Source organism: Calypte anna, chromosome 5 (genome assembly GCF_003957555.1).
Source record: "Calypte anna isolate BGI_N300 chromosome 5, bCalAnn1_v1.p, whole genome shotgun sequence".
Taxonomy (NCBI): Eukaryota; Metazoa; Chordata; class Aves; order Apodiformes; family Trochilidae; genus Calypte; species Calypte anna.
In genome coordinates, this window is record NC_044250.1 from 2,204,129 (window position 1) to 2,225,690 (window position 21,562).

General features: G+C 36.2%; 1 protein-coding gene across 5 annotated transcripts in view; it reads left to right on the forward strand.

Annotated features, from left to right (window-relative positions):
• LOC103532540 (golgin subfamily B member 1-like) overlaps window positions 1-21,562 on the forward strand; it is a 39,869-nt gene that overhangs the window by 9,471 nt on the left and 8,836 nt on the right. For 2 of the 5 annotated variants that reach the window (XM_030451324.1, XM_030451327.1), the window contains exons 10-21: window positions 303-624; window positions 973-1,082; window positions 1,422-1,539; window positions 2,242-2,333; window positions 3,276-3,427; window positions 6,082-6,235; window positions 7,026-7,149; window positions 7,969-8,099; window positions 9,425-9,534; window positions 9,879-10,047; window positions 10,385-10,489; window positions 10,752-21,515. In XM_030451324.1, coding sequence (XP_030307184.1) covers window positions 303-624; window positions 973-1,082; window positions 1,422-1,539; window positions 2,242-2,333; window positions 3,276-3,427; window positions 6,082-6,235; window positions 7,026-7,149; window positions 7,969-8,099; window positions 9,425-9,534; window positions 9,879-10,047; window positions 10,385-10,489; window positions 10,752-21,515 — 12,351 coding nt within the window. The remainder of the gene's footprint in view (window positions 1-302; window positions 625-972; window positions 1,083-1,421; window positions 1,540-2,241; window positions 2,334-3,275; window positions 3,428-6,081; window positions 6,236-7,025; window positions 7,150-7,968; window positions 8,100-9,424; window positions 9,535-9,878; window positions 10,048-10,384; window positions 10,490-10,751; window positions 21,516-21,562) is intronic. The other 3 variants (XM_030451325.1, XM_030451326.1, XM_030451328.1) reach the window with 3 other exon arrangements.

Genomic DNA, 21,562 nt, shown 5'->3' on the forward strand with positions numbered 1-21,562 from the left:
GTGAGACATACAACCAAATGTTCTTTTTTTTTTTTTAATCCCATTTTCACCTATGGGAGAGGTTGCATGCAGTTTGCACTCAGCTAATGATCCATTTTGCTCAGGTCACCACTTCTGTCTTGGAAAGTCAGAGCTGAGTAGTTTTTGTACCAAGCCACGTTACCAAGAGTAGCATTGATTTCTGCTGGTAATATATGTAGGCACACAGATATAATATTTGACAGTAGAAGTAAGGAGGCTTTGTGTTAAAATATAAAGGTGTGTTTTTTTTGTTTGGTTTGGTTTTTGTTTTGTTTTTACAGGAGATTAATGAAAACCTGAAACGTGTTGTGTCTGAAAAAGAAAACCTCCAGTCTAAACTGGATGCTGAGAAACATGTAATGAGAGCCCAGTTAAAAGACATGATGGAGAAACATGAGCTTGAAATGACAAAAGTGAAGGAGAAATATAATGCTGAACTGCATGAAATTCAAGAGAAACATGAAACTGAGCTGCAAGAGAAAGATCAGGCCCTAGTTCAGCTTAAGAAACAAGTGGAAGAATTAAGTGGTAGAGGGCAAAGTAATGCAAAAGAAGTTGGAGATCTGGAGTCTATAACCAAAGAGAAGATGGAAGATTTAGAAGGTATCCTAGTGAAAATGCTGATCTGTGTCAAGGGTTCCTTTACTCCAGACTTCTACCTTTTATATGCCAATTTCATACCTCTTCCAAGTTAGAACTACATTAAATTTGGTAGAAGTTGTTACCACTCTAATTAAAAAGTATCTATACTCAAATATTTTAATAATAAGGGTTATAGGAATGCCAAGATAACTGCATGAACTCAATACATTTCTTATTTTTGTGGGTTTTTTTCAATGCAGTTGCCTTGTGTGAGTGTAGAATTTCAAACTGCATAAGTATTAAACACAGGTCTTGTATTAATCTTTTTTTTTTTTTGAGTTTAAAATATTTTTGTGTCATGTTTCTTAGTACAAGTGAAATTGAAAACAGAAGAGGCCAGCAAATCTGAAGCAAAGTTTCTGAAAATGAAGGCTTGGTCTAAATCAAGAATCAAACAACTAGAGGATGAGCTAAAAAATGTATGTGTAATGTTATATTCAATATCCCATACCTGTATTAAACTACTGTGCTTGGAGATTTTACTCAAGAAAAACAATATTTGGGATAAATGGAATATTAAAATAATTTACTCAGAGTATCTTTATGTTTAAATAATATATACAAATTGTATGGACATAAAATGTTGATAAAGGATGAAGTTGAAAAAAGAATACTACAAAATGGTGTTACCAGCATTCAGGAGTAAATTTGTAAAAATGATTAGTAAAAAAATCAGAAAAAAGAAAAGGTGGCTTGAGTTTGTTGTGTTTCTGGTGCTTTGGTGCATTTGAAAAACCCATAACCATTTTTTCTTTTAGTTTTCATCAAAGAATAATGATGTCTCTGCCTTAAACAATCGTGTCTCAGAATTAGAAACTGAAAATGAAGAACTACAGTCAAAACTGCAATCATTACATGAAATCAGAACTCAAAATGGTAAAACAAAAATATTTGTCTTTTGCAATTGCTCCAAAGTAAAGAGACAAATTAACTTTCTCAGTTTTCAAATTGCATATATATATATTTTTAAAGTATTCTGATGTAACTTCATGTAACTTGAAATAACAGCTCACAGGTCTTAAGTCAGAGTTACAGCTCAGCTTTTCCTTCCTTAAATCTACCTGTGCATAATTCTTGTTGCATTTAGGCTTAGACAGAGTATGTGTAAATTTTTCCTGGGAGTGGAAGAAGCATCTTCTTAGGCAGGAAGATGAGACCATTGGAAAACTTATTGGAGTTTATACAAAAAAATTCACAGAGCAGTGAGTTTCAAGTAAATTAAGAATTATCTTTTGTTTTGTAAGGGTTTGAGAGAGAATTTATGCTTGAAGCCTGAGATAGTTTGAAGTAGGGAGCTCACTGATTTTTCTGTTTCATTTTGTGTTATTTTCTGTGACATATTTGTGTAAATGAAGAACTTCAGTATTTTCAGTTCATTAGTCTATTGGCAGGTTAGATTTAAATCTCTTACCAATATATAATAAAAAGTCAGATTCATGAGTGCATGGACATCACAGCCCAACAGAGGTTTTCTAGCTGAAATTAATTATCTGAATTTTAATTTCCAATCTTTGTTTTATTACTGATCTTCCTTCTACTTTTGTGTCCTAATGACTCAAATTTACTATGTTTTTATAGAAGAATTGCTGACTAAGCTGGAAGTCTATGAAGAGCAGCAAAGGAAGTTGCAAGCTGATCTTGACCAAGTTACAAAGAGGGCAGCTTCACAGGTTAACTGTCAATTGATTTGTATGAGTTCTTGATTAACTCAGGGCTAATTAGACTTGGAGAAGTGTGTTAGCTGCATTTTGGATTAGTGATACATGGAATTAATTTAGTGATACATGGAATTGTCAGAGTCAGTAGCTGTTCAGTTGGGTAACAAGTTGGCAGGTTTTGAATTCCTTAAAAAGATCAGTTTCTACTTACTTTTCCACATAGCTTAAATTTTATTTTCCCAAGCAGCTTACTGCTTATTTAGTTGCATTTAACATGAGCCATCAAATTGTGGCTGTTATTTTGGATGCAATACAAATAGCTTTCAGAAGGAAATAATAGCTGTAACCTTGACAAATGTACATGTCTGGAAAAGAAAGTGACAAGGCACAGAAAGCACTGCTAAAGGGCTTTAAATGGATTAACTGTACTCATCATTCACAGTAACTTTGTGCAGCCCTAGCAGCAGAGCCAGTTTGAAACAGTTAATTCCATTTTTAGCAAAATTTAATTGTTTTTTCCAAAATTTGTTAAGAAGTTTTTTTCTTTTGTTGAAAAGGCAGAAACATTTTTATTCTGTTGACACAAAAAAAGATATTTCTTACCCCACATGGAGACAGAAATATAGTTTTACTTTGATATTTGCTAAGATGAAAATGTATTTTGGTTAAAAAAGCCATATTTCATTTAAAATATTTCAGATTAAAAATGTAATTGGGAGCAGCACTTCCATTTTATGAAGTGGGGAGGCTTTTAAGTAACAGACTGGAAATTTTCACTTCATTACATAGTGGTGAATTACAGTGGATTGTTTTCTCTGTGGATTGTTTTCTCTGTGGATTGTTTTCTCTGTGGATTGTTTTCTCTGTGGATTGTTTGACAACTTAAAACAAATGTTACTTCTCTTTGCAGTGGGATTCAATAAATGTATTTTAATGTACAATTTCTCTTGTTAGGCCAGTGAATCAGGTAGTGTGGATGAGTTGCAGAGTCAGCTCTTGGAATGGCAAGAAAATGTACAAGAGTCAGAGGAGTCCCATGATCAAGTCAGAGAAGAGAAATCTGCTATGGCCTTGAGAATGGCTCAGATTGAGGAGGAGAGAGAAGGTAAATTGTCTTATTTAAGATAAAATTATCAGAGTTGTACATGATACATGTGTTTGATTGCACACCACCATGACTCATTTCTGTAGTCAAAAGCTTTGTTGAGCCAGTGAAATTGCTTAAATTTGCAATTTCTAATTTTTCATATTTCTGTGAACCTGTTCCTCATACATTTGGTTTTTTGTTATCAATTTGATGAGTAGTTGTGCTCGTTCTGTTTGCCATCTGAGTTGCTGCTCTGTGATACTGCTTGAATTTCCTTTGAAAAGCTTATTATCTGCCTGTTAATTATCAATGAACAAGAAGTTCACCACTTGAAGTTGCCTGTAGTGAACACAGTGAAGGTGTGGGGAACTGTAGCATTGGTTAGAATTTGATGAATGAATGTGGTGCTTAGTAAAATGTACCTGAGAGAGAGTTTCTCTTTAAATAAAATTAATGAGAAACTTCTAAGGATATTCAGTAATTTGTTAGTGTCAGTTACATAGGTCAGCTGGGTAACATTAACTGCAAATCAATGGAGTTAGTTAAAAAGACTAAATTACCTACAAAAAACCAACATTTCAAGTAATCTCAGGTTTTATAGTTTTCTAAAATTCTTTCTAAGAATTTCTAAATTCTTAATGAAACAATGAAGCAGCCTTTGACTAAAACTTATAAAAGTCTGGTTAAATTTCAGGTAGTTTTTACTGCCTTTTTTTTTCTGTGCCATCTAGTGCTAGATTATAATTTTTGTCCTGGTAGTTCCCTATTTGGGGATTAATGGCAAATTTTAATGTGTGTGATCTACCATCATAAATAACTCAGTTAGTTAATTTGAGCCTTCTGTTTTTAATCTGTGGTTGAGTCATTCTTCATTTGCCAGTTTGGAAGTTCAGTATGAAAACACAAGAATATTTTAAGGATCACATCTCTTCTTTTTGAGCGAGTTACACATGTAATGCTTTGAAATTGAAGGAGAACAATATTCCCTTCAATAAAACTACCTGTTTTCTCCTCTGTGGTAACTACAGATCCACATGGAATATTAATAACAATGACAAAACTTCATCTGCATCAGTCTGTGTTTAATTTTGCATTTTTCCCCTTGGGATAAGCATGACCTTTCTGTTTCTTTTTTTCCTGCCGTTACACCTGGTGAGCACTCAGCGTCCCTTCCCCCTCCACTCCTACCCTACACTGTGATTAGGTCAGCCAGGGAGAACATGGTTTCCCATCAGTTTTGTGCATGCAGGTTCCTGCAGCAATGGCAACTTGTAATGTACTGTTGCTGGTTTCTTGGTGTTGCTTCTTCTGAGGAAATCACCAGCAGTACCTTAGAAGATTTGCCATTGATGGTATGTGGTTCTAGCAATACATGTAACAAATGCTGGTTTAAACTTGATTTTTTTTCTACCTTGCAATACCTCTTTCTCTGTTTTTATTAACCAAATCATCTTCATTTTTCTTTGTAGTAACAGCTGACTCCATATTCATGTTATAATTTTACCTAGTTTTACCTAAACACATTTGCTATAATTTTTACCTATTATAATTCTAACCCAGCTGACTCCATATTTATAATTTGTAATTTGGAATTATTACAGGAAGAACTTAAATCTAGCAAATGTTACAGATTTGTGTTTTAATGAAATGTGTGGTATAAACAATCCTTGGACAGCTCAGGTGAAAGCTGAGTGTTCCCAGCAGGGTTGAAGCTCATTACAGTTTCTGGTCCTTACCTCACAGATGCATCAACATAAGTTCTCTGAATTTTGCATGCTGTGAGGACAACTGGGGATTGATGTGATTAAATTGAAAACTAAATTTGTGATTATCTAATTAATCTAATTTTCACTTGAAGTATGGAGCCACCTTTACTTTCATGTCTTTTCACTGGCTGTTCTGTCTGCTTTGCATGAAATGTCTGTTTCCTACTCTGCTACCCCAAACATGTTTTGTTGTATCACAAAACAGATGGGAATGTACTTTAAAGGAAAAATAATTTCTAACAGTGAACAGGATCCATCCCTAAACTTCCATATTCCTAGTTTATTCAGTGTGTTTATTTACAAGTGATTCTGTATTTGTCTAAACTAGAATGGTATTATTAATTTATAAGATGGTTTGATGCCAGTTGTCAGTGTAACATGTGCCTGTGACTTCCTTGAATTATCTGGCTTTGTAGCTCATACTGAAATTAAAGTCAAAAGGGACACATGTCATTTCCATAAAAATGAATGTGATTGTTCATGTTATAAAAACTACAGCTGTCTCAGCTGATGCTTTTCTCATACAAATGAGGTGTATTTTAACCTGGTAAATGGAAATTACTAAAGATGTAATTTGGCATTTTAACTGGCTGGCATAGATTTTTTTTTTCCCCCTCTTTTTCATTATTGGCTTAACCTCACCCTTTCCAGTCTCCTCTATAAAGTCTTCATTTAGAGCTGATGAGGAAGTAAAGTTAGACATCAGTTTGCTTCTTCTTAGTGAGATACACAGACTTTATTCTTTTGTTCTACATAGTAATGTTGCAGAGAAAACACAAAGTGAATGCAGTGGATTGCTTCTTAAATCTTGTTCCTGTCAGTCATTGATAAGGACTTCAGTCTGTCCCTGGTCTCTTTACATGTAGCAGTGTCTGATATAAATGTAATTGCTCTCCTGTGGCACAAAACTGATTGAGGATGACTGGTTCTTTCCTGGCTGCTCTGATCCAGCCATGGTCTCAGGGCAACAGGAGCTGGAGGAGGAACTGACCACAGTTCAAGAACTGGGCAGGCTGCAGCAGGCAAGAAGAAAAAGCAATCAGACCAGCAGGAAGCTACAGGTGGGTTAAAAGAGAAGAGTTTATTTTTACCTGTATGTTAATAAACTATTATTTAGGTGATGCTTAAGAACTTGGTTTTGTAACTGAAAACCTTGGTAAATTTACTGATTGTTTCTGTAGCCAGAAAATGAGACATACCAGTGGCATCATAGCTCTGTTCCTTGAGTAATGAGTCTGCTTTATTTTACATTGAAAAATAATGAAATTGAAAAACACAGCTTACTTCCCTCTGGAGTAATTCACATGCTTGAAGCTTGTGCATGCTTTGTATGTCAAGGCCATTTTTGGTTTAGATACTTTTTACAAATCTCTTGGTCAGTGGAGCTTTTTTTTTGTAATTAGAAAGTAGTGCCAGTTCATTCAGGTGTGCTTCTAGGTAGCTGGTGCTGTAACTTGTACAAAGAACTGATGGTCTTTTGTAAAAAGAATTAAGATGGCATTGGAAGAGTAATTTTATGTTTAGTTTACTCTGCTGAACTGTAGAAATCAGGTGACTGATTAAGGTAGCCAGACAGTTATCTGTTGGCCTTTTACATGCCTGAGGGTGTCTTCAGAGTCCTGGCAGGTATCATACAAAACCTGTGAGACACTTGGCTTTTCTGGAAATAACAAGTGGAAGCTGGGCAGGTGATTCTGGTGTCCACAGAGATCCCACATATTTACATTTAGTTACCTGAATCACTTGCTGAATGATAGGACTTTGAATTGAAACTAAGCTTTTAATAACAGAATATATACCCTTGCTGCTTTTTGTCTTTAATTTAAACTTCATTCTCATGTTTGTGCTTAGGAAGAATACAACTTTGATAGAAAACAATGCTTTCAGGAATTGAATGTCACCTTGGACAGTACTGATTCAGCAGAAGGAGAAAATATGGGAGGTTGGTGGCCAGAGTACACTTCACCCAATGCAGGTGTGATAGCGACTAGACAGTTTATTAAAGCATGCACAGCATCTGTATTTTGTGTCTATTTTTGTTTTCAAATTCAACTAACAGCCCATTTGTGGTGTTCTAATCTTTGTTGAATTTTTTTGGCTTGCCTTTTGTGCCTTTTTATTTTAAAGCATGTGCGTGCTGGATGAACTGCCTAGTTTTGGTTCAGAAGTAGAATATAAATGTGACTGAGCACTGGAACTGGCTGAAACTTTGTGCCCATGAAGTTTCCTATGTGGCAAGATTGTGTATTTTTGAAGTTCTGAGTCTTGTTCCCCTGGATGTGTTTTCAGGCTGTGTAACTGTTCTGTTGCAAACCAGAATTTCATTCCATTGCTATATGCTTTTAATTTAAACATCACATTTTTATTTTTAAATACAAATGTTTTCATATCTATGGTAAAGGCTGCAAATACCCTCACTGTTAAAACAGAAACTTAGATGGAAAGTCATTTACTTTGTTTATTAATAATTGCTCTAAAATCTGATCCTTCAAGTACACGATTAACTAGTGATTGAATTACTATGAACCACACTATTGATTGAGACACAGCATTGCTCAGAATATTTTTGCCAGGTTCTCAAGAGTTCTTTATTTTGTTTTTTCAACAGTCAAGGGTACTTTTGCCATCTTTATTTTTGGAAATGCCAGGCCTCAGGCATTTCCACTTGAAATGGTTGAGATCTGGTTGGGCCCAACACTGGTGAGAAGCATGGCTGAAAAGCTGAAAGCATTTCTAAACTTGAGGAATTTTAGCAGCCCTTCTTGAGATAATTTTCCTTCTTTGACTTGAGTAGGTTTACGAAGTGTGGTTGAAGAACTGGAATTGGAAAGAAATCAACTGCAGGAACAAATTCTTTGTCTAGAAGAGCGTTGTCAGGATTTGGAAGATAGAGTACAGCTTCAAAGTAGAATGGAGGCTCTTCAGGTGAGCTTTTGTAGTTGTATAAAATCTGATATAAGAGAATAATTTTATTTTCTGTTATATTCTTAAAATCATTACCTGCAGTAAGACAAAGATGTCAATTTGCAGCTAGCAAGGATGTCTAAAGTCTACTTTATGCTTTAAAATTACATTGGCCTGGGGTATATCTGTACTGTTATATTCTCTGAAGTTGAAGCCTCTAGCTTCTGTTCAGCACATGGAGAAACTTGTTTGGAAGTAGATTTGTTATATGTTTTAGAAACATAGTAAAAGGCAGTGTGATTTTCATTATTCTTTGTAGGGGACCTTGGTCAGAAGGTCCAGATTGTCAGGTTACTCCCTTTGATAATGTGTTAGCCTTACTTTCATCAAATCATGCAACTCATCTCTTACTCAAACTCCTTCAGACTTGGTGCATTACTTATAGTTCTTTAATTGTTAAATTGCACATATATAAAATAATTAATACTTTCAAGCTTAAAGACAACCTTATATTAATTATTATTTGAGATTCTTGTAACAAAGCCTTTCAATACAGGTAACGTTTGGTGTAGAGGAAGAAGGGCAGCTGTTGAGGGCAGTGCAGGTGTGTTCTGCCTCCTCCCAAGTGCTAGCTTATTTTCATTAGAGGTGACAAGTTTGCCATGTTTGTCCTATTTGCTGTTGATTCTGGGTATGTGTTTTGCTTTTGGTTTTGGGTTGCTGTTTGCTGTTGTCAGATGTTTTTTTTAGTGGTTTTATTTTTGAATTGGTGCAGTGGATCTGGCTAGAGTAGGAGGTTTGTACTGTGTTTGAAAGACAAAAAAATATCTGTGTGAATGAAGCTTGCTTCCTTTTTCTTTTCTCCACAATCCCCCAAATGCAGGTTTTTGCATTCCTTAAACCTGAAAAAAAGGACAAATAAAAAGATTCTGTTTGGTACAGTCTACAAACCATGAAGAAACTATTTTTTAAAGCAGTAGCTTTCCCTGTTAAGATAAGTAAGCTGCCTTAACACAGTATATATGTGTGTGTGTGCGTGTGTGTGTGTGTGTGTGTGTGTGTGTGTTTTGAGTACACAGCAATCACCCTGGAGTTCATGCTATCATGACAATGCTGAAGGAGGTGTTTCTGAAAGGTGGGTTGCACCTGTTTGAACTAATACCTCATCCAGACTTCTGGTATTTGTGTTCTGTTTTTCACTGGTATCTCCTCAGATGTTACAACAACAATCTCTGTTACCACATGGGATGTAAATCTGAAGAGTCAGGTCTTCATGACTCCAGTTACCTTTTGTTATTCTTGGTGTTTGTGTGTGATAATCCTTTTTTGTTACTGTCTTGTTGCAGAATGAAAACGAGCGTTTGCAAACTCAGCTGGCCCAGCTACGCACCCAGCAAATGCGAGATGCAGAAAAGAACCAAATTCTGATCTCTGGCTTGAATGAGCAACTTAAGGGGTAAATTAAAGGCTCTTTACAACTCTCTATAAAATTAATTTCTTTTCTATAAGCTTAAACTAGTGAGAAGTATGACCTCTTAGAAGACTAGATCTCTTAGAAGACTAGATCTCTTATGTATGATCTTAAGTATGATCTCTTAGAAGACTTTTGTTTCCTTTGTCTGTTGTTTTTGTTCTTGGAGGTTTAAATGAAAAATGTAAATATAATTGTTACCTTAGGAATGTAGTTTGGGACTGTGAAGTCTAGAAAGCTTAAACCAAACTTTTTTTTTTTTTCAAAATATCTACATGTTTATTTTCTTATGTATGTCTGTTTTACTTAAGTGTGTATTTCCTTCTTAGACTAAGTGACAGAAATAACTTCCTTGAAACTTCACTTGGAGAAAGAGAACAAAAACTGTTGAGCATGACAGAAAAACTTGAACAACTTGAAACTTTGAGGAAACTGCTTCAGGAGAAGGATCTGCTGAACAAGGAGCTTGGTGAAAAGCTTGTACATACTGACCAAAGAGTAAGTTATTTTTAAATGGTATTTAATTTGATAGAATGGATGAGCATTACCTCTAGCTTCTTGTGTCCCTGCAGAAATATTCTTGATTTCCCTATCTGAAGGTTTTTGCTCTTGTTCTTTACAGTTTTGTTCACCTCATACAATTTTTTGTAATTAAATTACTTAGACCCAACACAGAGATTTGCATGAAAGTATATTTATATTATTAAGTTATCCTGGTTTAATAATTTCAAAGTAGAAACTCCCTTGTGTTACCTCAATATTATAATTCTAACATCACCATTTCATCTAATTCTATGTATTTCTGTCACATTGACTCTTATTTTTTACTACTAAGCTGAATGAAGCCTTAAAGAAATGCAGCATTTATGAAGTGGAGAACACCGAGCAGAAAACACTCATCAGTGACTTAACAGAAAAAGTTGCAGTGCTGAAAGAAAAGGTAAAAATGAAAGTTAAAATAAAGAGAAGACATTTTGACATTTAAATATCATCAAAACAGCAGCATTAGTTGCTGAAAGTATCATACACTAAACTTTCTGTATGCTCAAACAGTTGGAAAAATAACCTGGCTATCTTGTGACTGTTCAGTTGGATACAGATTGATTATCTTAGGCACTTGTTTTTCATGTAGTGTGTAACTACCATTCAGTCTCTCAAGTATGTTTAAATGATTCTTGTAACCTTATTTTCTTGATATTTAGACTTTGAAGCAAGATGGCGTGGTAGAGTCCATACAAATGGATCTGGACCAGACAAATGAAGAACTTGACAAATTGAATACCAGCCATTTAGAGGAGAGATCTCAACTTATTCAAGATCTCCAGAAGTGTGAAAGAGAAATTGATAATCTTAAAGATGCACTGGCAGAAAAAGACAGGGAGATGTCTGCCCTGTCTTTGAATATGACAGAATATTCTGAGCAGGTTATCATCCTGAAGCATCAAGTGCAATGCAAAGAGGAAGAAATACGAGGGATGGAAGAGGCTTTATCAAAGGCTGAAAGAGAAACACATTTATTGAAAGAAGTACAAACAGCTGATGTAAGAGATGCAAGCTTGAAGATAGCTGTTCTTTCTGAGGAGAGTAATGCAATGAGGTTAGAACTAGAAAGGATTCAAGTTGAGAATGAAGCTAAAACCAAAGAAAATGAGGAATTAATCAGACAAAGCAGTGAGAGCAGCATTACAATTAAAGATCTCCGTTCTGAAATCCAAGCCAACAGTGTTGCCTACCATAATAAACTTGTGGAGTGTGAATCACAGATTACATTGCTGAAAGAGCAAATTAGTAAATCATCTGAAAAGCTACAAGAAGTGGAGGATAAACATAGAAAAGAAACTGAATATTTGAAATCTCAGCTTGAGGAAAACAACACTCTAAAGGAAAAACGGAATGATTTGCTTAAAGAGAAAGAGAGTGAAGTGCAGACACTTGAAAATGAGTTAAAATCAATTAAAGATTCATACAACAAACTGGTTTTGGAAAATGCAAAAAAAGATGAGGAATTGACTGAATTATCTAGGAAGCTTATAGAACATACTGACCACCAGGAAACAATTAAAAAAGAACTGCATGAGAAACAAGAGTTCATTACTTCATTAGAGCAGAAGGTTCGAGTTTTGGAGCAGCAAAATGAAGAGATTGAGCTTAGATTAACTGAAGAGCTGAAAGCCAAAGAGACACGTTGCAAAGACCTTAATAACCAATTAAATGAAATACATAAACAAATGAGCAAGATGGAAATAGAGACAGAGGAAAAAGTTTCAACTAATAAGAGATTGCAGGCAGAGCTAGAAGGGAAAGAAGAAAAATTGGCAGAGCAAATGAAAGCAAATGAATATCTGAAAAAAAGTATAGAATTGGTAGAAAAGGAGAAGCAGCAGCTAACAAATGAAAATGAGAATTTGTTGAAACTCCTGGATGCAAAAGAAAGTGAATTGTTAAAGAAAATCCAGGCTGTGGCAGAAATAGAGAATAAGTTATCAGTTAGCACTGCTGAGTATGAAAAAACCCTTTCAGTACTAAATTGTGATAAAAACAGTCTGGCAAAAGAAATTGAACAACTTTCTGTACTTGCCAAGCAACAAGAAAAATCTGTTGCAGAACAGCTGCAAGAGAAAACAAAGGAGTGTAATGTGCTAGCTGATCAGTTGTCTGAAAGCAAGGAGCAGACACAACAGTTGCAGGAACAAATGCAATCACTTCTCATTCAGCTGAAGGATACTAGAGACAAAGAAATAAAGAAGGAAGAAATGTTAAATGATAAGTTATCTGAATGCAGTAGGCTAATGCAGGAGCTCAGCCATAGTAATGAAAAGAATTTACTGTTGCAGGAACAAATTCAGAGCATAAATTTGGATTTTGAAGCTGCAAACAGGTCTCTAGAAGAGAAAATTTTTCAAAATGATTCCTTGCATAAGGAAATGGAAGAGAGCAGATCTTGTATTGTGGAGCTGCAGGATGAAATTAAAAAACTGAAAGATGAACAAACAAAGCTATCTGAGTTAGTAGAAGAAAGAGACCTGACTGTAAAAACTCAGGGTTCACAACTTGAAAAGTTTCATAGGGAACTTTCTGAAAAAATGGAAGAAAGCACAACGTTAAATAATCAGCTACAGCTATTGAGCAAAGAAGTAGATGTGCTTAAGCTTGAAAAGCAGGACTTTTCAAGCCTATTGAGTGAGAAATCACATGAATGTGAAGTTCTTCAGTCACAGTTGGTACAGCAACAGTCTGAAGTTACTTCAGCAAGGCAGCAAGCACATACAGCAGCTGTAGAGAATGAAAAGTTGAAAGTAGAGATTGAAACAGTTAATGTTACAGTAATGAAAAAGTCAGAGGAAGTAGCTGCTTTAACTTCACACTTGTCCCAACAAGGTCATAATATTTTAGCTCTGAAGGACCAAATTGATGGCCTGTTGCTTGAAAAAGAAAGCTTTAAAACTGTTCTTAAAGAAAAAGAAACACTCCTGGCTGAAAAGGAGGCTTTGATTCAGCAAATGAAAGATAGCAAAGTGGCAGGAGAAGGGCAATATATGCAAATCATTTCAGATCTGCAAAACCAAATACAAGCCCTAGGTTTTGAAACCAACCAGCTTAGACATGCAATGCAGGAAAAAGAAAATGAATTTAAGAGACAAGCACAAGAATTAAAGTTATTAAAAGATAAATCTGAAGAATCTGATGTACTTAGGGTTCAACTGTCTGAGAATATGGAGGTTATTTCTGACCTTCAGTGTCAGCTTAGAAATGCTACAGAAAAATCATCCCAGTTGAATGATTCAATTATACAGAAGGATGAATCTTTAAAACAAAAATTAGATGAATCCATCAGTTTAAAAGTACAGCTTTCAGAGGTACAGGAATCTTCTGTTTTGCAGCAGAAACAATTGGAGCTTTTAGCCTCTGAAGCAGAACAATTAAAAGTACTTGTTTCAGAAAAAGATTTAACCATCAACAATATTTCAGCATCTAGTGAGAATTTAAGGATGCAACTTCAAGAGAAAGGGGAGGAGTGTGAGGTCTTAAAGAAACAAGTGGTAGAGCTGGAGGAAATGAGAGTGAATTTACAAAAAGAAATAGAAAATCAGAAGAATGTAATAATGGAGATGGACCAATCGTTGTCAGAAAAGGAGTCTTCTCTTATGGAAAATAAAATCCTCATCAAAAATCTGAAGGAGAAAGCAGGGAAAGATGAAGAGAAGACAAATCTGATTTCTCAGCTCCAAAGTCAGATACAGGAACTAACACAGGAACTACAGAAATCTAAAGAACAAGTCAGTGAGAAAGAAAATGCCTTTTTATCTCTTCAGGAGAAAATGGAAGCACAGCATGAACTAAGAACTGAGTTGAATGAAGCTCTTGGGAAAAAAGAAGAAGTTATTGCTGGACTCCTTAATTCTTTAAAGGAAAAAGATAGCAGTATAGAGCTGGCAGACAGCAACATTGGTGTTCTTTCTAGTGAGATTGAGGTACTCAGAGAAAAATTAGAACAAAGCAGTACAGCCATGAACAAACTTACTAAGGAATTTCAGGAAAAGAAGGAGAAGCTTGATATTAATCAGAAGGACATTGATTCTTTGACAATTGAACTTGACTCTCTTAAAAATGAACACCAAAAAGCTCTGGACCAAATAAGGGCACAGGAAGAAGAACTCCAGCAGAAAGAGTTGGCTGTGGAGTCTCTGCGTGTGAAGTGCACTGAACAGGCAGAGAGCATAGCATCTCTGAACTCAGAGTTGAACAACATAAATTCCAAATCATCTCAAGACTGCCATGAAAATGCACTTTTAATAGGCAGCCTGCAGACCCAGGTGGAGTGTTTACAGAAAGAAAAATGTCTTTTGCAGGAGGATGCTCATAAACTGATGGCTGAAAACACACAACTCACCGAACTACAATGTAATTTGCAAAAGAAATTGGAAGAGCTCCAAGAAATCAATGAAAAACTAGAAACCAGTGAGAATTATTCAAGAATGCAGATAGATGCTGTTAAAATGCAGATGAAGACTGAAAAAGAGAAGTTACAGATGCAGGTTAGTGTGAAAGGTGAAGAACTTTCTAAATTGGAACTTAAATTTGAAACTCTAGAACAAAGTCTACTTGAGTCAGAAAACAAATGGGTGACAGAACTTGACAGGGCAACTGTACAAAATAATTTACTTACTGAGCAATTGGGGAGTTTAGAAAGTGAAATGAAATCAAAGGATAGCAAAATCCAAGCTTTGCAGCAAGAGTTGGATCTTATAAAAGAGGGATTAACTCAAACCTTATCTCCATTACTTAATAGTAGGCTTTTATGTAAAGAAAAAAAGGCTCAGACTTCAGATTCTGAACTGCAGCTAACTCATAGTAAAATTGAGCTGGAAAAATTCTCTGCTCTGATAACCACTCTTTTGAGCAAAGAAACAGAAGGGGAAGAGTTGCAACTGGTGCTTTTAGAAAAACAGAAAGAAATAGACACCATGAGAAATCAATTAAAAAGTCTGCAGTCTCTTGAGAAGGAGAAGGAGCTGTTGCAGAATGATTTTGAAAAAATGGAGGGCAAATACAAATCTGAAATTGAATGCCTGTCAAAAGAAATGGTCATAGTCAAGGAAACATTATGTGAACAACAGTCTCTCTTGCAGGAAAAGGAAGAGTCTTTTGCAGAAATAAATAAGCAGGTTGAATTCCTTCAAGATAAGGTAAATAAATCAGAAGAATTAGCAAGAGCCAGCGAAGAAGAACTGCATGTGGAAGGTAAAAAAGTAGCAAGTCTTCTTGAAGAAATGGGAAAAAAAGATGAACTCATTGGAAACTTAACTTCCCAAGTAAATCAGCAGAATGATTTAATTTCTGGTCTGAGCCAGCAGCTGAAAGAAAAGGACTCTTCTGTTACTCAGATCATGGAGTCATTGTCTAATGAAATGCTGAATTTTTCTGAAGAGAGAAATACATTAAACACCAAACTGCAGGATCTTGAAGCTGTTCATAATAGTTCTGTGGGAGAGCTGAACCGAGTACTGCAGGAACTTGAGGAGTGTAAGAAAGAACTGGAGCAGAGTCAGGTTACATTAAGCAGTAGGGAAGCAGAGTTTAAAGATTTAATGAATGAAAAAGAGGAGATGCAGTGTAGTCTTGAGAAAATGGGCAAAGAAAAAGAGAATCTGAAAAAGAAACTTCAGGCAGCACTGATAATAAGAAGAGATCTCATGCAGAAAGTTGGAAAACTGGAAAAGAGTGGACAGGAAGAAATAGAAAAAGAGCAAAAAAAAGCAGAGGAATTGTCAAAGACAGTTAATGAGTTATCAGACAAGCTGAAACTAGTTGAAGTACAAAATAAAGATTTTGAGTCTCACCTTGGAACTTTGAAGCAACAACTTTTAGAAAAAGATGCAAGGATAAGTGATTTGACTGCAATTGTGTCTTCCAAGACCTCCTGTGTAGAGGAACTTCAGGGCACTGTTGCAGAACTAAATGATATTATTGTTGTAAAGCAAAATATATGTGAGCAAAATCTAAAGTCTTTGGAGGAAAAGGACTGCATGCTTGCTCAGATGCAATCTGTGCTTGATGAGAAAGCAAGGGCACATGAAGTGGAATGTTCTCAGCTACTTTTAGCTCTTGAAAAGGTAAAATCTGAAGTTAAAGAAGAATTGTTAAAAGAAGAATTGTTAAAAAATTCCTGTTCAGAAGAGCCCAATTTTAGTGCTGTGGACAGGAAGAAACATCTAGACCCCAACAGTGACATTAATGTCATGAGCCAATTAAAAAAGGAAAAAGAAGCCTTAGAGAGGGATCTTTTGCTCAGGAAAGAAGATATTAAAAAAATTCAGAAAGAAAGAGAAGAGCATGCTAAACTTGCAGCAGATTTTGATGAACAAAAAAACCATCTTGAGAATCTCAAAGAAGAACATAAAGCACTCCTGGAAGTTCTTCAAACAAAATGTAAAGAGCTTGACTTGAATCTGTTAGAAAAGCACCCTCTGGGGGAGAAGTTGGCTTCGCCTAAGGCAGTGCTGGGAGAAGAAGCAGTTGACCTGGGGAATTTGGAATCAGACAAACAAGAAAGCAAAATTCAGCTTGTGTCCTTAAAAGAGTCAGGAAACACAATCCCTTCAGGGGCAAGTAAAGACAGTGAGCTAGAAGAACTAAGAAGTAATTATGCAAAACTTTGGGAGGAAACAGAAATGTTAAAGAAAGAGTTGAGAAAATTATCAGTTGAATTTGGTGATGAAAGAGAAGAAATGGTGAACTTAAACTCTTTGGGACAGCAGGAGCAGCACCAGGAGCAACATAAGCACAGCTGGTTGGAGGACATAAAGCAGCTACAGAAAAAGCTGGAGGTGCACGAGGCTGAAGCTAGAGACATTAAGACAGAGCTTGCACGTGTGAATAATGAGAAAGAAGCACTTATTAAAAGAAGTGAAGAGGATCACAAGATGAGCCAGGAGAAACTAGAGAGACTGAGAATTGAAGTGAAGAAGGAGATTGGAGAGAAGAACGAGGAAATTGAAGTGCTGCGTTGTTCACTTGCAGATTTCAAAGAGAAACTTGATGTGGAAAAGGAATTATTAAACAAAGCTATAAAGGAGAGCCAAGAAGAAGCTCATCACTACAAAACAGCTTTTGAAGAAATGAAGGGTGAAAGAGAGAAGCTTGTCAGTTGTTTAGAAAAGTCCAATTTGGAACTAATGAATACGAGAGAGGAGGTAAAACGTTTCAGTGAGGAAAATGAAAAACTGCTGGCAGAGCTCTGTATGCTGCATGAGAAGCCTGAGCTGAACAGACCTCTGGGGTCTTGCAAAGAGCTTAAGGAAGAAAATGATACTAAAAAGGAATTGGGAGAGTTTTGTTTGGAAAGTGATTCCCTTCAAGGAAAGGTACAAGTTTTTACTGATTACTCACAGAAAACCAAACTGAGAGATGAAACAGAATGTCAAGTTCAGAAACATACACAAATGACTGAAGAGCCAGTGGCAAAAGCAACAAATGTAAATGATTCCAAACCACAAGAGCAAAGAACTGCAGCAGAAGAGAAGTCCAGAGAGCGCCTGCAGAGAAAATTACAGGCGGCTTTAATATCACGTAAAGAAGCCCTGAAAGAAAACAAATGTCTTAAAGACCAGATTGATAAACTGATGTTGGAAAGAGAAGAACTAATGAACAAGACAGGTGTGCTTGAACACTTGTTAGAGGTTGGCAGAGAAGAACAAAGGTCAAATACTGTTTCTGCTTTGGCTGAGGAGGAGAGCCTCGTGTCTGAAAACGCGAGACTCTTGGCTGAAAATGAAAACCTCACCGCAGCGTGTGAAAGTCTGAAATCCACCATGGAGACCATAGTTCAGGAAAAAGAGGCCTTTTCTTTCCAACTAAATACCTTAAAAGATTCTCAGACAGTTGAATTAACAGGATGGAAGGCTAAACATAGTGAATTAAAACAGGAGTATGAATCGCTTCTTCAAGCTTATGAGAATATCAGTAGTAAAATAGCAGAAATGAGGCAAGTTATTGATCTGACTAGAAAAGAGAAGCAAGAGGCTATTCAAAGACTCAGGGAAGGAGAATCTGAGAAGGAGGCTCTTGAGAAGCATTTACAAAGACTCCTTGATGAAAATGAGCTTATTAAGAATCAACTGAAACAACTCGGTGAATCCAAGAAAATGGAAGTTGAGGAGTTACAAAGCAGAGCAGAAAGGCAGATCCGTGAGCAAGAGGCAAGGATGCAAGAACATCAGGATCGTCTTCATGAGCTCACTGATCAGAATCATCAACTAATGGAGGAAAATGAGCAGCTGAAACAAACTTCTGAGAATTTAAAGCAGGCTTTAGAGAAAATTCATCATGAAAATGATACCCTTCATAGTGACATGACTGTAACTAAGGCAGCTCTGGGAGAGCTCCAAGTTCAAATGGAAGTGTACCAGAATGATACACAGTCTAAAATCAGTGATGCTTTACATGCAAATGAATCATTGCTGAAGGATGTTAGTGTGTTAAAGGATAAGCTCTCTGAAAAAGAACAAGATGTGCTTGTCCTAGAACAGGAAAGAAACTTAATTTCAGAAAAAGTGAAAGAAACTGAAAGATCTTTGGATCATAAAAATCATTGCTTAACAAGGCTGGACATGGAATGTAAAAGCCTTACCCAAGAAATTGTTAGTCTAAATGAGAAAGTTAAGATTTTAGAGGATGATAAATGTCTGTTACAGGAAGAATTAGAAAATGTGCAAGAAAGCTCTTATAAAGTAAAGAATGAGAGAGAATTTCTTGAGACAGAATTGCTTAATCATGTTAAAAAAATTGATCATCTTACTGATAGAATGAAGTCAGCACAGGTACAGAATAACTTGCTATTACAGCAGCTGGAAGAATTAAAGGCAGAAAAATGTATTGTGGTTAGAGAAAAAGAAGAACAGCAGTTACACCTTGTAAAAATGTTTGAAGAGAAGGTGAAAAGTGCTCAGAGAGATAATAATGGAAGTAAAAACAGAACAAAAGAGTTGCAAGAACTCTTAAAGGAGAAACAGCAGGAGATCAACCATTTGCAAAAGGATTCTATAAAGTTCCAGGAGCTGATCCTCGATTTGGAAAGATCTGTGAAACTGTCACAGTCAAGAAGTGAAAAGTTTGAAAAGGACTTAAATAATACGTCAGAAAAGCTTGCAAAATCAAATGAAGAAATCCATCATCTCAAGGCAAAGCTTTCTTCACTGATGGACTTGTTGGATCAGTCAAGGAATGAGGTGGACAGGCTTAGAGGTGAGAATCTCAATTGGAGAAAAGACCTTCAGAAGAAAGAAGACGAATTACAAATTCAGAAGAAAAAATACGAGAGAGAACTGGAATTTAATCTTCAACAATTAAAATTGGTTCACAAAGGAGAAGTTTTGAACCTGGAAGAAAGACACGGTGCCCTTGAGAGAGAAAAAGATAGGGCAGTTAGTGAGATTCATGGTTTGCAAGAAGAAATTGGTGTTAAGGACTCTCAAAACAAGCAACTTCAAGCAGAGTTGAATGCAGCTTTGGCACGATTAGCTGCTTTTACAAAGTCTATGTCCTCTCTTCAGGATGACAGGGACAGGGTAGTCACTGAAATGAAAACCTGGGAAATGCAGTTCAAGGAGGCCATCCAAAATAAAGAGAAACAGATAGAAGACAGTAATAAAAGAATAATGTGTTTACAAGAGGAACTGAAAGAGAAAATAACTCAGATTGAAGAACTGAATATCAAGTATTCTGTGGCAGAGGAGACAAAGGATGAACTGTATTTGAGGCAAAAATCTGTTGATACACGATGCTATGAAGAGCTCTGCAGAATAAAGGAGGAAAATACAATTATTTTTAACAGGCAGCAAGAACTGGAGAGTGTTCTTCAGTCGAAAGAAGAAACTTTGCAAACACTTCTTAAAGAAAACGATTCTCTTAATCATCTCATAGAGAGTAGTAAGAGTGCAGGAAGAGAGATAAAAGCTCTGGAAAGTAGTTTTACAAGACAGGAACAAGAACTGCAGCAGCTTATAGCTGAGAAGGAAAAAATCAATGCTGAACTGAAAAAGCAGGTTACTATTTCTGAGCAAATGAAGATCATGCTAAATAATAAAGACAAAGAAATTTCCTTGCTAATTTCTTCAAAAGGTGATGAAATTTCTGACTATCTGACTCAGGTACAGACTCAACACAGAGACCAAATCAAAGAATATGAACTTCAGTTAAGGTCTTTGCAGATGGAGAGGCAGCAGTCTGAGGAGTCCTGTCAGAGGATGGAAAATGAACTGAGAAACCTCCAGGTGAAAGCAGACAAAGCCAGTCGAGATAAGGCTGCAATTACCAGTGAAATAGAGGCCTTTAAAAAATCAATGTCATCTCTTCAGAATGATAGGGATGATCTTTTTTCTAAGTACAAAGAGCTGGAACATCTTCACCAGGATGTCACACGTCAGAGGGACAGTCTTTTAGTGGGCAGTGCAAGTGAGAATAATGCATTAAAACAAGAACTGAGGAGGCTTCTCAATCAGATAGATGATCTTCATTCTGAAAATGCAATGCTGAGTGCACAGCTGATAAAGTACAGGGAAGATCTTAACCAGGTTTTATCTTTGAAAGATCATCAGCTGAAAGACTTACTGAAGCAGAAATTGGATTGTATTAAAAGCCTTGAACAAGAAAAATATGATCTTCAAAAACAAATAAAAGAAATGCAGCTCTCCACTGAACTGCAAAAAGATTCTGCTCTCACTTTGGAATATGAAAATAAAAAATTGGTGTCTAAAGTAAATGATCTGGAATCCTTAATTGCATCATTAAACAAAGAGAAACTTGGGTTTGAATCTGGAGGGAAACTGCTGAGTGGTGATGGCATTCAGAAAAAAGAATCTGTATCCAATGGACAGTATGGGGAAGATCTTCAGAAGCATATTCAAGAGCTCCAGAAGTCAAAAGGCAGAAACATGAAGGGTACAGATGAGGAATGCAGTAAGACTCTTTTGACACTGAAACATGGAGATGAACCTGGTTCTTTTGCAACTATGATTTTAGAAGTTCAGTCTCAAAATACTGAGCTGAGGTCCCAAAATGAGGCCTTTGGGAAAGCAATGACTGCTCTGCAGAATGATAGGGATAGGATAATAGAGGACTTAAAGGAACTTCAGAGCAAATACACATCTGAACTTGAGACAGAAAAGAAGAAAGGAGATGAACTTCAAGCTGCTTTGGATGGCTTTAAAATACATCTTATCAGTACTCTCAAAGAAAATTCTCTTCTGAAGCAGGCTAGTTTTGATGCTGCAGATAAGGTTACACTTGATCAGATTGCTGCTGAAATTGAAACTCTCTGTGGGACTTTAGTCAGTCGTGAGATGGAGATTAGGAGGCTCTCCTCTGAGTGTGGGAGTTATGTTCACCAGCTTGAAGCATTTTCCAAAGCTATGGCCAGTCTTCAGGATGACCGAGACAAATTGCTGCAGGATCTCAGCAATCAGAAGGTAACTTCTGAAACAAACCAGGGCACAGCTTCATTTCTCATTGGTTG